Source organism: Ochotona princeps, chromosome 7, assembly GCF_030435755.1.
Source record: "Ochotona princeps isolate mOchPri1 chromosome 7, mOchPri1.hap1, whole genome shotgun sequence".
NCBI lineage: Eukaryota > Metazoa > Chordata > Mammalia > Lagomorpha > Ochotonidae > Ochotona > Ochotona princeps.
The window spans coordinates 76,509,679-76,530,731 of record NC_080838.1 but is presented as its reverse complement, the minus strand read 5'-3'; the positions used below and the strand labels follow the sequence as shown (position 1 = coordinate 76,530,731).

Genomic DNA, 21,053 nt, shown 5'->3' with positions numbered 1-21,053 from the left:
CAGGCAAACTCTTGTTGTGTGTGGCAGTTCTTGAAATGCGTGAACGTAGCTTGCCTGCCTGCCTGCAGTCTTTCATTTCCCTAAGAAAACAGACTGATGAAAATGAGACAGTTTCTGGTTTTTCTTCTCGGCTGCCCCCTCTCAAGTATATCTTATTTGGGAATGTCCCTGTTTCATGGTAGCACTGAATGAATTGTACATTACACAGTGTGCCAGATGAGGCTTGGCAGCACAGTTTAGTAGATCTTATAATGGCTTGTTTTTTGTTTTGTTTTGTTTTGTTTTGTTTAGGTAAAGTGACAGGTAATTGTATCATTATGTGCATTTTTTAGTGTGTTGATAATATCAGTGGATTTTGAGTAATGGTAAGTGAAGACCAGCACCATAGCTGCATGTTAAATATACTCTACATTATTTACATTATACTCAAGAATTGAGGGTAATTATTTTAAACCAAGTCATAAATTTAGATCATAAGCTTTTTTTTTTACTTTTACAGATGTAACTTATAATGTCTCATATAATGCAAAAGTAATATTTTGAATCAGTGTGGTTTCCCTAATTCCATATCAGCTTTACCCACTCCTTGATTTTTAATGTTGTTCTAAAATAGCGAAGTTCACAAAAAAATGGACCACTACATATTTAAGTCTTACATGCAGAATTTAAAGCAATGCTATACATTACTGGTTAGTGCTATTAAGATTAGCTCTAAAAACACACAGGAATCTTCTTAATGTATTTGTCTTTTATGCCAATACATTCAATAAACTCTGACATTGCTTAAAAAATAAAACTATTTTTTGAGTGTTTTAAGGGTGAGGGTGGGATTGTTCAGCTATTTTACGCTTTCTCAGAAATTATGATAAAGCTGAAACTAATTCTTTTTACCCATGACCAAAAAATAAATCTTGGTGATTGTTATATTGCTACTAACCTTATATTTTCAGATGAGTGCGCTTATATTTTACTGGCAAGGTGAAATTTTATATGAACTATACGTGGTTCCGCAGGTACTGAAGTGGTTAATGTAGAATTCCACATGGCTTTTCCTGTGGTCCTCTGACGCAGTGCCCCCAGTCTTATCCTGGCAGATAAGCCATCAGAGTTAAAGAATCTATTCTTGTCTGTAACTACCTTTATTTAAAATACAAAAAGATGTGTTTATGATGTTACTAATGCATAGAGTTGGGAGTAAGGATGAATAATATGCTTAAGTTATATCAAATTCATATTCTATCTGTAAAAATGCTAGAAATTTCATGCATAGCATTTCTGGAGCACCCTCTTCCTGTCACCATCAGAAATTCAATTTCCATGAAGATAAACCACATTATAGAAAAACCTGTCAACAAAACATAATATACGGAAGAAGCAGCAATTTTAAAATAATTTACATTTTAAAGTAATTTAATTCCATACTAAAATTTTAGAGAAGGACATTCATGATAGAATAGGTTACCATGATGAAAAATGCCTTGTGGATCATATGAATACAATTCTGTAATACAGCACACCGAGGAGTATTGGCAGTGGCCTTCAAAGCCTAAGGCAGATGGGAAGTGCACGTGGCAGTGAGGAGAAGTGGACCAAGGCGATTCTTTTTCTGATCCCAGCGCTGCCATGCCTGCACAGTGGCCTTCAAGAAGGCTAAGAAGAATTCAAGTCCAGCCAGCTCTCACACCCCAGTTCAGATGCTCCGCTTTAAGTAGCAAGCCGTTCATATCTGCTGAAGTTACTGATGTGGCTCTTTATTTACCAAAGCTCCTCTGGAACTTTGGAGGGAAAAAAATGCCTCTATATTTTGAGATGATGATGTTCTCTTCTCCGAGAACAAATCAACCTTTAAGACACAAAAACTGTCTTTCTAAACCCATGGTTATCTTATGACAGGTTAGAGCCTCTTAAAGTGATCTGGCCCCATACATTCCCTGCTTTTAAAATTTGTGGTATTTTAATGTTCCTGTGGAGTAAATCAGAAGGAGCAGTTCTGACCTGATTTTAAAAAAAGTTTTCCTAGGGCTGATTTGTTGGATCAACTCTGAAAGTGTCTGTGAACGCTATGCAACTGTAGGCCCAGGCGTACACCTGATATTGGTGGCGCTGTGTTCCTGAACAGTGGATGAATTTTAACCTTTTCCTGCTCCATATCTACAAAACTTTTGAAAACGCACTCCAGAAATGATAGCATCGATCAATTTTCATTAAAAAAAATCAGAAGTGTAGGAGCAACTGGCAGACAAAAACCTTTATGTAGGGAAACAGAAGCTACATCGGGACAAAAGGGATCCCTATGCAGGAACCTTGCACTCTGGCACTCTGTAAAAGCTAATGACTGTATTCACAGCTTTACTGAATGCTCTAAAGTGAAATGACATTCTTTGGAAGCACATATGATCTAACATCCTGTGCACAACGATATGCGATATGGAAATATGGTGGAAATAATCACGGGTTGTCCTCAGACTGTTGCTCGCGTTTTGTGTGATATAAATGAATATTTGAGATTTACTAACTGTAGGAATGCTTATAAAACATTCGTTATGAAAGCATGTGTTAAGGGGGATTTCTTATTTTCTGACTAACATTTCAGCATTTTTAATTATGATAAGCCATGTAACACAGGCTCATGAATTTGGGGGCAGTGGAAATGATTTCTTTTGACTCTTTTTTCTGCATATCATCAACTTGCTTTTGACTCATGTTCCTTCTCCTGTCGCTGTAAGCTTACCTGTTGTTTTTTTCTTTCCTTTTCTTCATGCTGTCGTTTAGAGCCCTACAGGGAGACAAGTATGGGAGTAAAGTTAAACATTGCATATCAAATGTAATTTTTTTAGTTCACTTTTATTGCATCACATATAGATGATGTAGTTATTAAAAACAGTTCATCTCACAAGTTAAAAACTAAAAAGCCTATGAATCGACTTTTATGAATATATGTTAATAGAGATTAGACGCTTATGTTGTCTGATGCTGTTATTCTGTCATATAATCAACATAGCTGTTAAGTCTCATGTAATGTTTGTGTGAGTTAAATTGTTTTTAAATTAAGCATTTATTTTGGCAAAGTAACTCATGAAGTCTTGATTTGTACTGATACATTCCATCACTAAACTGTGTTCCATGCAACACGCCCCTCTTTTTTTTTTAATCTATGGCTGTTTGAGCCCATACCTAATGCATTGATAACAGCAACATCACATGTTTCAATGCATCCGCCACCCGGCCATAGCCATCGCTACCATGGAGCTTTTCGGCAGCAGTCACCATCACACTCGGCCTTTAAAAGGCAGTCCTTTTATAGTTTCTTATCATTGTGGATTTGTGTACAGGATATCCTATAACATGAAAATAAACGGCTTCACCCTATGTCTGTGATGGCTGCTAATGCATTTTTCCATTGCTCTTTTTGAAAACTGGGTGACTTGAACACAGAGTTCAGATCAGAAGTCTACATATGAAACTGACTTGAGACACTTGATGTAAACCACCACCGAATGGGTGGTGTTTGGTCCATATTACCGCATCACAGATATAGAGTGACTGCTGTATTTTCACAAGTTGTATCGAGAAGTTTAATGCAATTCTCCAGTTTTTCTGTAAAAGAAAAAAGAGAAAATGTTCCTTTTCTTTACTGGTATTGGTTAAATGTGTGTGTGTGTATGTGTGTGTGTGTTTCCTTTTTTTGGTTGCCTTTGAAGTGATTTATGACGATATATTACAGTCTAATTTACATCACTGTAGCTGTTTCTTACCAAAATAAAATGTTTATCTTCTTTTAAAAGCAAAGTTTCATACGCACACAAGTCGTCATGCCTTCTGTAATGGTCACTTTCACACTGACACTTGAAGAATCAGGCCTAAGTTTTTTATACATTCTCTTTAATTTTACCTAATGACCCTAGATCATCACTGACAGGGTAATATACAATAATAATCAAACTGCTCAAAGCAGGAAATAAATTACAATGAAATCCAAATACTCTTAAATGTTCCTATGTGTAAATTGCCTCTAAGAGTCATTTATTTATTTGACTAAGCATTGTTCCCTGGCTATACCATCCAGACAAATTTCACATAATCCTTTTGTGGTTTCATGTTTAGGGAATATCTTTGTTTTTATAAAGCTCCATAACAAATTATCATAAATTAATTATATTACTTTTGACCAAACTATAGCAACGTATAAAATTAAAGGGAATGGATTATCTGACTTTGATGTGTATAAATTTAAAGTTATTGATGATGCCCTTGAAATTTTGCATGAACTTGCCCAAATTCTGATAATCACCCTTCAGACAATGTGAGGCAATGTTTGTGTGGAAACTGAAAATGTAGAATTTACTGAGTTTTATTCTTTTAAAGAATTCTCTTCCAAGATTTCCATCAAATTATGCAATTACATATATATAAATATATAGATACACACACATATATATGACATAAAAATAGACTCAACCCCATTTTCTGTTTCCTGGCAAACATTTTATAAGGATATGAAGATGCTAGCAGTGTGTGCTTCTTTGCAGTGGCTGGGGGTTCCTTGCTCTTGTGTGTGGGTGTGGTATGTATGCGTGGGGTTGTGAGAGTAGCCGGCAAGGCTCCGTGTCACAGTGTTGTGTCCTCTTGTTTCAGAGGGGCTTCTGAACAATGCCAGGGATACAAGTGTCATGGATACTCTACCACTGAATGGTAACCATGGCAACAGCTACAGCATCGCTGGTGGCGAGTACCTGAGCAACTGTGTGCAAATCATCGACCGCGGCTACACCCACACCGAGACCGCCCTCGAGAAAAAGATCCTGAAGGAACTCACTTCCAACTACATCCCTTCCTACCTGAACAACCACGAGCGCTCCAGCGAGCAGAGCAGGAACCTGATGAACAAGCTGGTGAACCACGTGGGCGGCGGGAGCGAGGACGACGCCATCGTGCTGGACGACGCCACGTCCTTCACCCACGAGGAGAGCCTGGGCCTGGAGCTCATCCACGAGGAATCCGACGCGCCCCTGCTGCCCCCCAGGGTGTACTCGGCAGACCACCACCAGCCCCACCACTACAGCCGGCGGCGCCTGCCGCAGGACCACAGCGAGAGCTTCTTCCCACTGCTGACGAGCGAGCACACGGAGGAGCTGCCCGCGTCGCCGCGCCGGGACTCGGTCTACACCAGCATGCCGGCGCTGGGGGCCGAGGCTGTGGCCGCCGGGCCCCCGCCCGAGGCACCTGCCGCCCGGGCGGCCGGGGGCTGCGACGCGGACGACGTGTACTACAAGAGCATGCCGAACCTGGGCTCGCGGAACCACGTGCACCAGCTGCACACCTACTACCAGCTGGGGCGAGGCAGCAGCGACGGCTTCATCGTGCCCCCCAACAGGGAGGGCAGCCCCCCGGACAAGGGGCCCTCGCATCTGGTCACCAGTCTCTAGGGGTGATGTCCGAGGTGGTCGTCGTGTGTGTGCTCCCAGACTTTTGACGCCTTGGTCCGGAGACCTGTGCAAACTCGCAGACGTTGCTTGCTTTCGTTACCCCGATTTCATTTTTTTTTTCCCTTTTCTTTCTTTCTTTTCTTTTCTTTTTTAAAGCTGGGAATTTTAGGTCAGCCCAGGGGAGAAAGATTAACTGCTGAAATGTGCCCTGTGCCCCTCTCTTCCCTGTCCCTTCCCTCTGGTGGAGACTTCATTATGTTAATGAAGGAAAGATGGAGCAACGTGCTCGCGGTGGCCTTGGGGAAATGTCTCAGTTCTTTGTTCTCCCAACCCTGATGCTCTGTTGCTGTCCTTGGCAGGACCTGCTTTCCAAAAGGCCAGAACGCTTGTGCGACTTGAGTGACAAAGGCGCATCTCGATGGGAGTGCCACACAAACACGAAAGCCAAGCAGAACTGATCACGTAGTGGGGTTTTTATTTGGGGGGATTAGGGTGGTCACTGGCAACCCGACTGCGCCACAGCTGGAAGAGCTGTGGAAAACAAACCAGGAGATTGTCGATGAGATGGAGGGAGACTCCAGAATTATATGCGAAATGCATATTTTATGATTTGCTGTATTAACTGATGAGAAAACTAATGGCAGAAAAAGTTGAACATTTTCTGTGTAATGTACAGATACTAGCATTGCACATATAGTCTGCTTTCTGTTCCTCCAAATTTTCAGTCCTGTTAATGTAGTGGAAAAAAAAAAAAAGAAATTTTTCTTTTTTTTTTCTTTTGTGCTGGTCTTGCAAATTAGTCTACCAGTAAGAGTAAAGTTTCCCTCCCTCTCTTTTGCCTTTTCCTTTTTCTTTCAAGATTCACCTTGCAAAAATTAAATAAATAAATGAAACTATCACTTTATAAGGATCATTTTCTAGTAATGCAAACGAATTATTTTTTACAAAAAAAGAAAATAAATAAAATTAGACTTCCTTCCCTCACTATATATATCTTTATTCAGCCAGAATATTCCAGCTGTAACTTTTTTTTTCAAATTAGAGCAGGATGAACTTTTATGTTTGCACATACATCAGTTGTAATGCAAAACGTATTTGGCAAGCAGTTCATTGCCAAGAAAGTAGCTCTGATTCAAGAAGTCAGGAGGTGGTTATAGAACTAGGGGGGTTGTGCATGTGAAAATAAAAAAAAAAAGGGAAAGAAAAACCACAATGTTATTGCATAGGCATTAGAGTGCTAAATCCGTAGCCTGGTCCCCAGTCGGCACCTGCACTACGAATTTTTACAGGAAATTCTGTCCCTCTTAGAATTGAAACATCAAATTATTTTGAAGTACTTTTCTTTTCCTGTTTATTAACAGGAAAATGTGTTTATTTGACTTTTTAAAAAATAATGGGATAAAAGAGGTAAATTAGCAGCACATACAATTTTTCTTTTGACTCTCTGATCTGTTTTGTATGGTCTCAAAGTGGGATGACCTCATCACTAATATTTGTTGTAAAAGTGGAACTTGTTTGCCAACCAATAAACAACTGATTGAGATTTAGAAGCTATTGTATTGATGTATCTACCATGTAATTAATTATTGTTTTTGCTTTTCTTGCCTTTCTTGCTTTCTGTTTTCAATATTTAAATTTTGCTAATCCTTGGTGGCCCCAATGAGCCATGCAAAAGAAATCAATCTGACTAAATGAATAACCTAAGCACAAAATTACTTCATTTTTTTGCAAAGTAAACCAGAAAAAAAAATGGGATGAGCATGTTTATGTTGGCTGAAATAAGTTGCATAACTTAGTTTCAAGGAGGTTAACTTGTGCTTTTCTAAACCAGCTGCAGCCATTATGTTTATTTGAAAAGCCACATCCAATCAGATACTTAAACAACAAATTTTAAAGGAGAGGTCCTATTTTTTCCTCTATTGTAGCTCCATTTTGAAGGAGAAAGCAATTTAATTCCAGCCAGTTGGCTACAGGCTGCAAAAATCGTGGCAGAGAGAATATTCTTTTTCTAAAGATAGGAGGGTGACCTTTTTCTTGTCCAACAGATAAAGGAAAGACAAGTGGAGGAAGCCCTTCCATAGTCACTTTTCTAAGTCTCCCGTCTCTGCAGAGGTGTTGCCAGCAGTGCGCACACAGGCACAGGGCCCTTCTCAGGGCAAAAGCTCAAGCAGATTTGCCAAATCAGACATTCAGCCTCTTGTGTGTTATAGCTCTGGATTTGCTTTTTCTAAAAATCTAAGTGAAGATGAAAAATGTTGTGCAAGTGGCCAGTGATCTATACTCTGAGTGATTGAAGAATTTGGGACTAAAGACTTGTGCTGGGTCAGAATGTCGTGATCTGCATGTCACCTCAGAATGTTTTTCAGTTATTTCTTTTTAGCCAAATGACATCTCCAAATTTGCATTAAGTTGGAGGAGAACCTCAATCTGTAATTGATAATTATACTTTCTCATACCGAGCTATGGTAATATGAGCATCCAAAGAGAGTTTGACTCCTATGATATACAGAATACATTTGGCAATGAGAGAACCCTTTATGGCCTGTTTTAGGTAACTTCAGACACGTACATGTGACATACGGATTCTGAACGCTTATGCATATTTTGCCAATCAAACAGTAATCTCTGTGGTACCAACTCCATCAGTAAGAAGTTAGTTTCACAGAACAACGGGGGAACTACCTCAACTCAGCTTGCTGGTGTTTTCTGACCTTGCTACCTCCTTTTCCGTTATTTTTGCTGTGTTGGTCTTTAGAGATTTGAAGCAGGTAGCTTCCCCATCTCCACACAGACCAGGAGGAAGGAAGATCACTTGAAAAATAACCAGGTGCCGATGACCAGTCAGTACTCTAAGTCATCACCGAGTCCTTTCTTCTAGGTGAAAGGCTGAGCTTTCTGAGCCCTCAAACAGCATCACTGATGTGCTTTCAGAACATCATATGATCCCAAGATTCTGCACAGGGAGGAGAATTTATTTCTCCCAAATTCTTTGACTCCTCTGAAAACATAACAGTGGATAAAGGTGTTAATTATGCATATATTTCAATAGAAATGTATGTATAGCTAACATGCACACATTTAATACTCCTTATACTAGTGAGGATTGAATTTCTAAACTCAGATCTTTTTTTCCCCCACATGTATTTTCATATAGAGCAACTGACACATCAATAGTTTTTCTTCTCTCAAGCGCCTTTTGTTGAATTCATTTCTTTAATACCTTGTGACATGCTTGTCTGCATTTTTAAATGTGTTTATCTTTTTTTTCATTAGGAGGTGAATTTCCAAAATTATAAAAGACTATAAACACATAGCACACTTCTGACCAGCTGAAATAAACATTTTTGCCAATGAAACAAATTATTATTTCCCAGTGAAAGGATTTTTTAAAATAATATTTTACATTTGACTTTTCAAATGTGTCCTTAAAGTCGGGACAGTAACTAATGAAAGTCATGGTTGTTTGATTTTGAGTTGGCTGATTGATAACATTTGTGGTTAAATACAAATTTTGTGAAGAGGAAGTAGGTTGTAATTCCATTCTATTCAAATTATACATGCTGGAGTGGAAGAATAATACGCTATGCTAAAATAATTATAGTCAGAAAAGTAACTGGAATGAGAACAATTATCTTGATAAAATAAGAAGGAAAATATATTAAGTGGGTGATGGAGATACCTTTAACTTCCTATGCAAAATTTCACTCTTCTAAATTAGAACGTAATTTAAGGTGTATAAACGTCTCATCATAATCTAAGGCATTGACATAGTGAAAGGGTTTTTAAGATTTAGGTTTTAGATTTCATTAACTTGGTGTAACAGAATTTTTCACATTTATGATGGTAAATATATAAAGGAATTAGCAACATGTGTAACGTGTTCTCATTAACCTTAAGCCACGTCTTCTGCTTTTTCCTCTTGCACATACAAAAATCCACTGACTAATTCACTTTCTTTCATAAATAGCATTAAAAATGTCAGTGATGGGCATTCTGGTTATTGCTGAGACAAAAGGGAGAGCACAGTTAGGTTTGGATTGTTTAAAAATCAACTCCTCATTATCATTGCTCTTAGGTTTTAGAAGTCCTCCCTCAGTTTTATACCAAAGTGATACCGCTTTGAATAACTTTGAAAAAAGAAAGAAAAAACAGTTCAGAACTCTAATACATGTCAAATGAAGTTTAGTGTGTGTTGGGGGGGCGAGGGGGTTACACTAACCTTGTTTTGAGCAAAGCTAAGCGTTTTGGTATGAAATATCTCTAACAAAATAATAATTGAGATGAAATAACAATGTGTAGGAATTTTCCAGATCCTTTTAAGCCAAGGAGTGAAATGTCACAAGTTCATTTTTAGGAGCTTGTGATTGTAGCTCATCACATAAGTACTAAGCATTCCATAGTAAATACTTTCAATAGACATTAGCCGGATTTCTGCACTTGAGGAGCATGTGCAAGCTGGAGAGATGGCAGCGAAACAGCAGTAGCCTCAAGCAGCATTGGAGGCACATCTTTGACATGGGTTCTAAGAAGCTTCTATGAGCTTCTTAAACAGATTGAACTGACCCCAACAGTAAATGGAACTTTATAATCAGCAAATATGTCCTTAAACTTTCTGAAACAATATTACAGGACACCACATTTTTCATTTCTAGACTAGCAGAAATTGCAAAGTTGGCAACTGCCTCTTTCCTGGTTAGACTGTGAGAGGAGTGTTTCCTGTTTACTGATTAACTGTATTACACCCTCTTTGCAATAAGGTGGACGTCAATCCTCATTTTTCACCTGTACACATACTTACTCTGATTCTTGTTTAAGGGTGCAGGAGAAATAGGTTGCTTACTGTAACACAAACTGATTTGCAGCTAATATAGTTTTACATACTCCAATTTGAAATAAAATTATTGCCATTCTTTCTTTGGAAAATTAAGTCAATATTCCTTTAACATCTAGCAACTGAAAATTACTCTTCCGATGTTTTGATTTCAAATGTTTTGATGTTTGTGTCCCCTGCTACCGAACTAAGCATTTTTTTTCTCACTTGATCATTTTTGTCACATTAGAGTAATTTAAAACCAAATAGAAACAAATGATTTGTAAGAAGGCAAGTTAAGGAACTTTGGGTGAAAAAGTGTAGCAGATCATATCTGAAAAGCCCTATTGGGTAAACAGATCTTTTCAATGAAAATATGAATGAAGGAAGAATAGAACCAGAGTTGTGGTGCAGTGGTAGACACCTGAATTACAGTCACAGCGAAATATATTTCAAGGACAATAATAATTCATTTATTGTAATTAAAATCTTTTAAACTGTAGCAGATGCTACTGATACATTCAAAATTATAAAATAGGAATTTCTCACAATTTCAGCCTGCTAATTGCACAGGAATTACTAAATACTTTTATAGTCCTTAACTATTTCTTGTCTAACTATACCTTGTCTCAAGGGAACAAAAATGTTTTATAAATGTTCTTAAACTGTAAGGATTTTTGTCTGAAATCACCTTCACTCTAATCTATTGACTATTGTTCCCCAACACACTTACTGCTACTAGTCACCTTGTACCTTTTAGAACTTTATTGTGAATCTTTCTAATAAATATTATATTGGGATTATGTACATTGTGCAAAAGCATTCATAATCAAGTGCTATTCACATTATAAGAAATTATAAATATATTTCATTATAAATATGAATAACACATTGAGACAAATAACTACATTCCTGAAAATACTACTCTCAAAGCTCTCTCTGCAGTTATTGTAGTCAATTCACCAAATTCTGCATTCAGGGACATATATGGTGGTTTATCAAAGTGTTCTGTAAACAAAAAGTGACTGCTACTTCCAGTGCTGCTTTCATTCTAGAGGCTGAAGGAGAGGGCGTGAAAGAAGAAAAAAAATAGAGTTGACTTCTGATAATCTGGCTTAAACACTGTTACCCAGGTTGAATTATATTTAAATGTGGAAACTATTCCAAGGGAGAAACTACTCAAGATTTACCTTTAAGTCCAGAATATGACGATTTAAAATTTGACACATATTATGTTTGCTTTAGTGGTTCAAAATGAAAATTTTTCATTTTGTTTTGGAAACAAAATATTCTTAACATCCAGATTTTAAAAATTTTTTAAGCCCTTTGATTCTTCTGAACACAAAACAAGCAAAAATAGTCCTGACATCAAAACAAACTAACGCTTGACCTCCAAGAATGTTTGACAAAAAGTATTGAGTATCCTCAATTCTCACAGCGCAGTGGCCATGTTAGGGGGTGAAATTCAGGAACTGGTCCTCCTAAATGTCCTCATAATGCTTTGAATTTCAAATGGTCCCAATGGTTTGTGCTTTGAATCCAGAAAGATGGGGAGAAAGCATTGAGAGTTGGTTTTCATGCCTCATTTGAGAATAACACTTTCCCTTACCGTCTTGGTAATGAAAAGTGCTATGCCTTGAGCCAGCTGGAGCCCACCGCAGTGCGTTCTGGTTGCTTGTGCATTCTGACTTGCTCTTTGCCTGTTACTTAGGAGGTCAAGCTGTGTAGAGTCACAGTCATTTTTCTCCGTTTAGCTTCTGTGAATGCATTGGAAGTGGGTGGGTGGTTTGGAAGTCTTTCCATATTGTTTTCCCTCTCACCCAGCATTAAATCTAATTCCAGAACTTTTTTCTTTTTTTAAATTAACAGCTTATTAAAAAGAAAGAAACACAGAAAAACTAACAACTAATCGAGCGGTTCCTCATTGATGAGAAAAAAAAATCACTTTTTAGAAAGAAGAATATATCCTAGTTTTGGTCTCTTAGGATTCTCATATCCAGGTATTTACAAGTGGCATTATTATCGTAGACACTGTCCAGATTACAAACTATTGGATCTTTCCCCTTGTACAATCTTTTCATCCTCCTTTTTTTTTCTTAAATGCTCTGTACAATCACATGTAAAATCATGAGCAACAAACCTCAATAAAAATATCAGCAAATAATAAGTGCGTAGTTACTGTTATTGTATGGTATTCTCAAAACGTGGGTTTGGTGACTGTTTATAAGATTTTAACAGAAACAGAGACTTGAACGTTTCCTGTACCATGGCCTTCATGCACTATTTTCAACACATTGAGTACAGCCTGTCAGACCTTCTCTCCTGTTTGTTTTGAGAACACTGGCTACCTGAGAGGTCTGTACGGCGATTTGTCCTTTCCAGGAAGACAGGAAGTTAAATAAAGAATTTATTGTTTGACCTTAAAATTTGCTGTTGAGAGGTAAAATAAAATTTTGTCTTCTGTCTACTTATTTCTTATTCCTGAACTTATTTCTCCCATTGCAAACTGGACAGCAGGGCAGCTTTCACTAATGAAACTATCATGCACTTCTCTGGATACTTTTTGTCAAATGAAATGCTGCCTCCATGACTCCTCCCATGATCACAGACTTCATATGTCAGGATGAAATATCTTTGCACATATGTCATCGCTAGATACATGCTCCAGTATGTAGATGCAGGGAGAAAAGGATGTGGGCATGGACCTTGCTATAGAACGCTGTCCTTACCGTAGAGGATTTTGAGCTTAACACAAATTGCCCTCTGCTGATGTCAAATTTCCATTTGGTTGCAGAGAAAGAAACAAAAGAGTTGAGAAGACAGCTGTGTTTTTCATGTGCAAAGTGCTTCTAAATTACGTAGGTATCCTGTCAAAATGCACATTTTAACTTGTGTTAGTTGGACAGTGGATCTGAGTTGCTGTATTTCATACAAGCCTCTGTGATGTCCATGACGGCTGCTCCACCCCCACCAAGGGAATAAGCCTACACGTTTTCCACATATTCTATACATCTTTTCTGCAATAAGTGGTTGTTTTTAGACATGAAGCCCGATGCCACAGGAAGAGATTTTATAGTCACTTAAATTTTACTGAGAGGTTCAACTGTTAATATTTTTTTAGGAATTAAAATGTATTGAATTCTCAAAGTTGGTATTGATTCCAATGATACTGGGTCTAAAGCTATTGCATCTGGGATTAGGAATGACATGGGAAATAAACAGATCACATCCAGTGACACACACACATGCAGGGGTCATTCGTAATGTACTTGACTTTATAAGTAATATGGAGGTAGCTTAGAGTATATATCAGGATGCCAGAAGGTTACATGAAAATACCATTGCATTTTATGGAAGTGACTTGAGCACCCACATATCTACACTCCTGTGTGTGGTTCTATAATCCATCACTCAGTAACACTGTGAGTTAAAGTTATATGTCAGTGCAAAAATATGGAATGCATACACACAAATAAGACTAGTGGTTGCTGATTATGGAACAAGGTCTGAACTCTTGGTATTTTATTTTCCATATAACCAGTTAACCAGGAAAAAATAGTTGTGAAGATAATTAAACTAACCTAAAGTATGCAAACAAAAAATCTGATTTTTTTTTTTTTTTTTTGCAATTGACGAGAGTTGCGGGTCTTCTATTTGTATGTGTAACAAAATAATCCAATTAGCTAGGTATGGAAAGGGTCAGCAATTACAGGTCCAATAATTTCTTCTTTTAAAAAAATATTTATTTTTATCTGAAAGGCACTTATACAGACAGAAGGAGATATGGGGAGAAAGATCTCTGTTGATTCATTCTCCAAGTGACCACAGCAACCGGAGCTGAGCTGACCCAAAGCCAGGAACCAGGAACCTCTTCCGGGTCTCCCACGCGGGTGCAGGGTCCCAAAGCTTTGGGCCGTCCTCGACTGCTTTCCCAGGCCACAAGCAGGGAGCTGGATGGGAAGTGGAGCAGCCAGGATTAGAACCGGCGCCCATATGGGATCCTGCTGCGTGCAAGGCAAGGACTGTAATCACTCGGCTATCACCCTGGTACCCACGTACAAGAATTTCGAAAGAATCTTTTACTTTTCATTATAATAATATGATACTGAAATGTTATAGCCATCAAAGCATCTCAGTATAAAATATTTAAGAAAATAAAGGTGAACTTATCCCCACCTATTTCTTTCGCATTTCATGCAGAATTCGCTCCCAGTTTTAGCAGCAGAAAACATCAGTGTTTTATCCAAATGTTTCAAACTAACAACTGCTCTGAATATTTTCTAGAGGAAAAAATAAAGGATCTTGTTCATAAAGATGATTAAGCGAATTAATGTCAAAGCACATCACAGTATTTAACAGAGGCATCTAATTGTGAATTAGATACTTCCTGTAATGATCGTCAGATACTCTCAATTTTCCAAATGAAACAGTCATTTCTAAGCCTCCAAAAATACTAGTTTTCTTTAATATATCCAAGTGGGAAAAGTTACTAAAATTATTATTTTATTTGATATTTATGTTCTATTATATACTGTTTAAATCGTATGTTTGGTATTTTACACAAAGCCGCAGTTGCACCAAGTAGCCTATATTTCAGAAATTCACATTTTTTTTATAATAATAGAAGAAAAAGATAAAGTGTGGTAAATTACAAGCCTCTTGTCTCATGCTTTGTGTTCCTTAATGACAAGAATTTCCTTCGTGTTTGGAGAATATCTCTATCTGGCACCATGGTAACCTGGATCATTCATGGCCACTAACAAAAACAGAATTCCTTTCGATTTTATTAGTGCAAAAAAGCACAATGAAAATAAATAGACTTAAATTTAAAAAACAAATAAATGCAAACTTTGTTTTAGAGCTTGAAGTATTACTTAAATTTGGTTTTAAATGTGTGATGCCATTTCAGTAAACGTTTAATTAAGATAGGTTTTTACAGTCGTAACCTGTGTGTATATACACCAACTGAAAGCATAAAAACAACGACTGTTGATCTTTTATTTGATTTTTTAAAGTGCAAATTTGAAGAATATCCAAGAACTAAAGTCCTGACAAAATCAAATACCCGTGGAAAAAAGTAATTCAGTGTTCCATTGTGGTCACTTTATTTGAAAATAAGATCCAATTCATCTTGACATTTTCAAGTGGTACTGTGAAGAACAATAGAGGAGTTTACTCAGAACTTTGCACACCGCTCCGTTACGCATCACATAGACTCAGCCCGCACACATCAGAATCTGTAGCGCTCAGGAACAAATAGTGGGAGTCCACAAGTCCAATGTGTGAGGTGGACTGAGAATCAAAGAGTTTACTGCTTAATAATTACTGGATAATGTTTCTGCAAATCATGTTTAAATTTTCCAAAAGTGGTTCTAAATTTTATATAGGGAAAATTGTAAAGAAGATTAAATTAGAAGTATAATAAAAGAGCAAATTATAGGGAATATTGAAATAAAAAAATATTTTCCCTGGATGAGGGTAACTTTGTTGCCTGTTGTTGTTTTTTTCCCCTGTTTATCAAGATTAATAACATATAGTTAGGTAAAAATCAATTGCATTATTGAAGCATCTTGTTCATGATTTCATTCATAGAATACATATTCATAGTGTTTCTATCACTGTTTCTGGGGGTCTATGGAAACTAACAATAGAAAGAGGTCAATTATTTATTTTTAACTGGAAAAAATATTTTATTCAAAATATATTTTGAAATGCAAATATGCCATTTTTTCTTAATATACATTTTACAAGAACTTTTGAAGATTTCCTCATATGTAGACTTCAAACTTCATTTATATGATCATTCTGAAGTACACTAAGATGAACCAGCAGCCAATCAAAAGACAGAAACTACACCAGTAATTTTGGCGGAGTAAATTAATTATGGAATATGGTTAACAAAATATGACTAACTTAAAGTGATAAAAGGTGAGCAGAAGGGATTAAAACATGAGACCAGCACAGAGGTCATGCTCCATGTGCTTTTGGGAAAATAAGAAACCCGAGACTGGCTCTGGTAGTCACTGGTACTCAGGACCAGGCGGAGAAACGTGCTGACCAGGAGGGTCAGCGAGGTAGGAGTCCATGCAGCAGAATCCTGGGGGCCTGTGGGCAGAACGCAGGTGGAATGCAGGAAGCATCCCACTGTAGGAGGGTCTGCTGCTGTGAATGCTTCTCGGCCCACCGTGTGCCAGTCCGGAGACAGCCAGAGCAAAGTCCTGTGCTTTAAAACAAGAGGGAAGTCCCTGGCTGAGGTTGCCTAAAGCAGGGCAGTGGTCATAGGAGAAACAGCACAGGGTCCTTTCAGCATTACAAAGCAGGGCGGAGAAGGGTGGATTTAAAGCTGAGAGACAACCAGTTGCTAACAGACACACCCTTGAAATAAGATGAATGTGGAATATGGAATATGGAATGTGGAATATGGAATATGGAATGTGGAATATGGAATGCATACACACATATAAGGTGTGCTGGTGTGGTGAAAAAAACAGAAGGAAACAGAATTTCTTTTTTTAATTTTTAATTTTATTTTTAATATTGTTTATATAGTTGAGAGGAGGCACACCCATGTGTGCGGTGCGGAGGGCTGAGAAATGCAGGAATGTGGTTGTGACAAACAGTTCAGTTTTTTTTTCTCCTGTGTCAATGGAGGGGTGGGTGGGAGTCCTGGGAGGGCAGGGGAGTTGCTTCTTGCTGTCACACTGCGTCAGCACCTGGGATGGGAGATGGTCATTTGATGATGTCTTAGAAACCCTGATGTGGGGAATAGTGTTATGAGGGTGTTACCTGAGTGATTTTAATAGTTCAGGGCTGAAAAATTTCTTCCAAGGTCTGTTGGTTGACCAAGTCCATCATAGTGTATTCACAGACCCAGACAATTACTGCAAAACTTGACCAGGATAGTTGCTCAACCTTTTCTACTTTCCATCTTTTGGCAAGGCTCCCCGCATCCACTGTTTGTCTAGATGAGCTGGCTGTCATGTCCCTTGTGTGCAGCTGGGCACACTGTCCATTGCACAGGCATCAACAAATGAAGAGGCGCAATCCGAATGCATGCATTCCAAGGCCCGACCACATACATGGTGATTTTCCTGTGGCTGGGATTTCAGCCCAGTGATCTGGTTGGGGAGTCCCCCAAGAAACCTTGCCTGGTGTGATCTCAGACTTGATTATGGTTTGTACCAGCCAGTGTAGGGTCAGGTTTGTTCCATCAGTTGCACCAGCCACCTGACTAAGAGCTTAATGTCCATTCATTCTGGGGGTTTTGTGCACATGCGTATGAGATTTGGGGATGTGAAATTCTCCTTAAAGCCCTTCAGACAATGGTGACCATAAAAGTTCTTATCTAATGGAGATGCAAAAGACTCTATTGGTCCAGTAATTTTAAGCTTGTATACCCATTTATATCACTCCCTCTATTCAATGCATTCCATTGCTAAAGAGCAGGCAAGCAAGGACACCTTGGGCTAGAGGAGACAGAAGAGAAGCCTGGTCCTGCTTCCAAGACTTGTTCCCTCATTTCATTGTGCATACATTTATTTTCTTCCCATTTCCTTTGGCCCCTCTTGCTGTGGGAATGAAGAAAGTGACCTAGACAAATTTCCACAAGACAGTGAGTAAAGCAACATTTATTTAAGTCAGAAGCTTCCTGCAACAGCAGTCAGGGGAGAGATCTCAAGAGAGTATTCCTGGAAAAAACTTGCCAGACTTCTAGACACAATTCAGGGGAGTAGAAAAACAGCTGACAATCAGAGGGCAAGGATAAAACCCATCAGAGAGCCAGAGCTGCAATCCCTCAGAGGCCCAGAATTGCATCTTGTCCATCTTGCTCATTATAACCCAAAACAAAAGAAAAAAAATCAGATGGTGGGATTGGTGATTCTCTCTTGGTAAAGGCAGTTTCTAGGGGAGAAATAAGTGGTGTGCCCCCTCTGAAAGGCTGTTTCCCCTTTTCTCATCTCAAAAGGGACCTGCCTTTCACTCTATTGCACTTCTGCCTCCGCAGTATTATGCTAAGCAAAAGCAATCATTAAACTCACACTCCAATGTGTGTCACAGTGCTACACATTACCAGCTCATTCCTATCCTGGGCTTAATAAGCCTAAATTATAAACATTAGGAAATCAGAACTGCATGTTTGGTTAGCAGCTCTTTTAACCCCTCATTCTTACACACGCGGGTTAATATCTAAGTAGCTGCCTTAACATTGTAAGATCTTATTTCTCCCTTCTTATAGGATTACTTTTTAGGAAAACTCGAAAGAAACAAATCAATTTACTTGATCAAGACAAAGAAAAGCAAGCACTCTGATACAATTTGAAGGAGTTAGTGACATTATTGGAATTTATTGATTAATCAGCGAGGAAAGAGGTAGAGACAGAGCTAACAGGAACACAGTGCAAGAAACACAGTAAAGATGTGCTCTGCATTTTATTTCCATTTTCCTGTGTGAAAACCAGGTTTTATTGTTACTGAGAAGCAGCACCATATGGTGGCTGAATGTCTAGACTTGCAGTCTAGACTGTCTGAGTTAAAATCTGCTCCCCTCAATTTTCAGTGATTTTGGGTAAGTTTCTGTCTACCTCAGTACCATATTCTGTAATATGGGACTGGTAGTAAAGTCTGTAGAATAGATTGCTGAGAAAATTGAGTTAAAACTGTGATTTCCTAAAGTGTTAACTATGCCGACATAGAATAAATGATTGAAAACTGTAATTGATTCTGATTGTTGCAGTATGACATTGTCTTGCAGCAGAATGTCTTTTCAGATTTGGAAGCAGTTTCCAACGTTCAATCAAATGGCTGTATAATATGAAAGGGCCCCTCCTGCAACCTTTGGTTAGACACAATGATGCAAGAAAGCGTTCACATTCACTTGGTTCCATCACAGAAAACGTCTAACCCAGAGTTCTGATTTTTGTGCAAGAAAAGAATTTCAGATGTGAGAAAGAGACCAAGCTGACATGTCAGTAAAGAGATGCCTTTTCTGCATTCATTCTGGAATGTTCACGGATACAGGTATGATCCATCGTTTCTTCTTCCCACCTTCATATTCTGGGATCTGGTTGCGGGGAGTACTTCCTGGCCATGAAATTGGGCAAGTTCCTCCCTGGGCTTCACCTGCAGAATCTTGGGCCTAATAACCCTAACTGGTACAGGCCAGGAAGAGTCCCTTCATCTGCCCCTGAGAAAGGGCAGGGATCCACTTAACAGGGTTATTGAAAAGGGCAAGACTTCTGATGTGCAAATTCCAGTCTGTTTCCAAGGGGTAGTTCCACACTGTTCCCTGCATCCAATCACCAAGCAGCCTCCATTATTCTTCCACCGCTTGTCAAGCACATAAGCTAACATTGTCATTGCTTCCTCGCAGTTCTTTTACTTTCTCAAGACCCATCTTTTCCTAAGCATTGGATACCAGGCTTGGCCTAATCCAGGTTACTTGATGGTATCTCCAGTTAGAGCAAGAGAGTTTTACCAGAAGCTGTCATGCAGGCAATCCAGGCACATGCCCTTCCGTGTTGATATCAGTTCTTACAATACTAAAACTTTCCTAGACAAAGCAATACCTGAGCTTTATAAACTTCATCTTTAAAAATGGAAATAATGTTTCATTTTGGGCTAGTTTCAATCTTTCACTCTATTTCCACTTCTGTCCTCCTGGTGCAATGCTAAGCAAAAGCAGCAATTAGGTTCACAATCCAATCCGTGTTAAAGAGCTATACTTCATGGCTGGTTTCTATCCTGGGCTCTATGAGTTATAAATATCAGGAAACCATAATTGCGTAGTTCTACTCTATTCATGCTCCCTTCATTCCAAAGTATCAAGTCATACTCCATGACGTTGCATTTCTTTGTATAGAAACACTACTACACACTTTTGTGTCCTTCCAAAGATGATCAGTTTGGTTATTGTGGAAACTTGTTTTCTCAAAAAAAGGGGAGTAGGAAAAAATATGCCTTGCAGTTTAATCCAGGATTAACAAGAGAGCGCCAGAAAAGCTCTTCCTTTTATGAAACCCGAAGGCTTATATAGCTGATGGCTGAGGCACACACCCGTGCCCACAGCATCCACATTGCAATAAAAGAACAAATTTATGTGAGAGGATGCTACTTCCACTTAGAAACAACTTTGGATAAAAAGGGGGGGAACTTCCCTCAGGAGACACTCCACTTTGCATTCCAGCATTTTATATTAAGATGGGTTTTACATCTTATCCCCAAATACACACACACACGTGACTGCTGGGAGGAAAAAAGTGACAGAGTGCAAGGGTCTGGCATTGCAGCACAACTTCACCTGCTGCCTGCAATGCCAGCGTCTTTTATGGGAGCATTGGTTTCAATGTTGGTTGTTTCGTTTGTGACCTAGTTCCATGCCAATGGACCTGGGAAGCAACAGAGAATAACCTAGTGCTTGGGCTGCTGTGACACACATGGGAGACCCTACAAGCCCCACCTTGGCTATCACACAGAAGTGAATTCTGTCGATTCTCCCAGCCACCCACCAATTTCATGAATTCTCTGGGAAGAAGATAGGTACAATTTACATCTATGTCTGCCATATTCTTTGAATTGAAGGGATGATCTGGTTCTTCGGGCACAGGATTCCAAACTACTGACTGGATGTCAGAAGTGAAGAACAATTGCTGTGCTGTCTTTCCTGTTCTATGACTCATGTGTAAGTAGCAGTGGGTTTTGTTTCTCAGTCTTCAGTTTTATTCTTTGTAGAAGTGGTTACTGAGATTTTTACGAATAATCCAACTATAGGAAGTGATACTAAATTTTAATTTTTTCTTCTGAAGCATTTCCAGAAGATT

The 21,053-nt window shown here is 38.6% G+C and overlaps 1 protein-coding gene across 4 annotated transcripts in view; it reads left to right on the top strand.

Annotated features, from left to right (window-relative positions):
• The window catches only part of ADGRL3 (adhesion G protein-coupled receptor L3), a 780,978-nt gene extending 775,253 nt beyond the window's left edge, over window positions 1-5,725 (top strand). For all 4 annotated transcript variants that reach the window (XM_058667263.1, XM_058667265.1, XM_058667264.1 and 1 more), the window contains one exon: window positions 4,636-5,725. In XM_058667263.1, the coding sequence (XP_058523246.1) occupies window positions 4,636-5,426 (791 nt within the window). In that variant the 3' untranslated portion in view covers window positions 5,427-5,725. The remainder of the gene's footprint in view (window positions 1-4,635) is intronic.
• The last annotated feature ends 15,328 nt before the right edge of the window (window positions 5,726-21,053 follow it).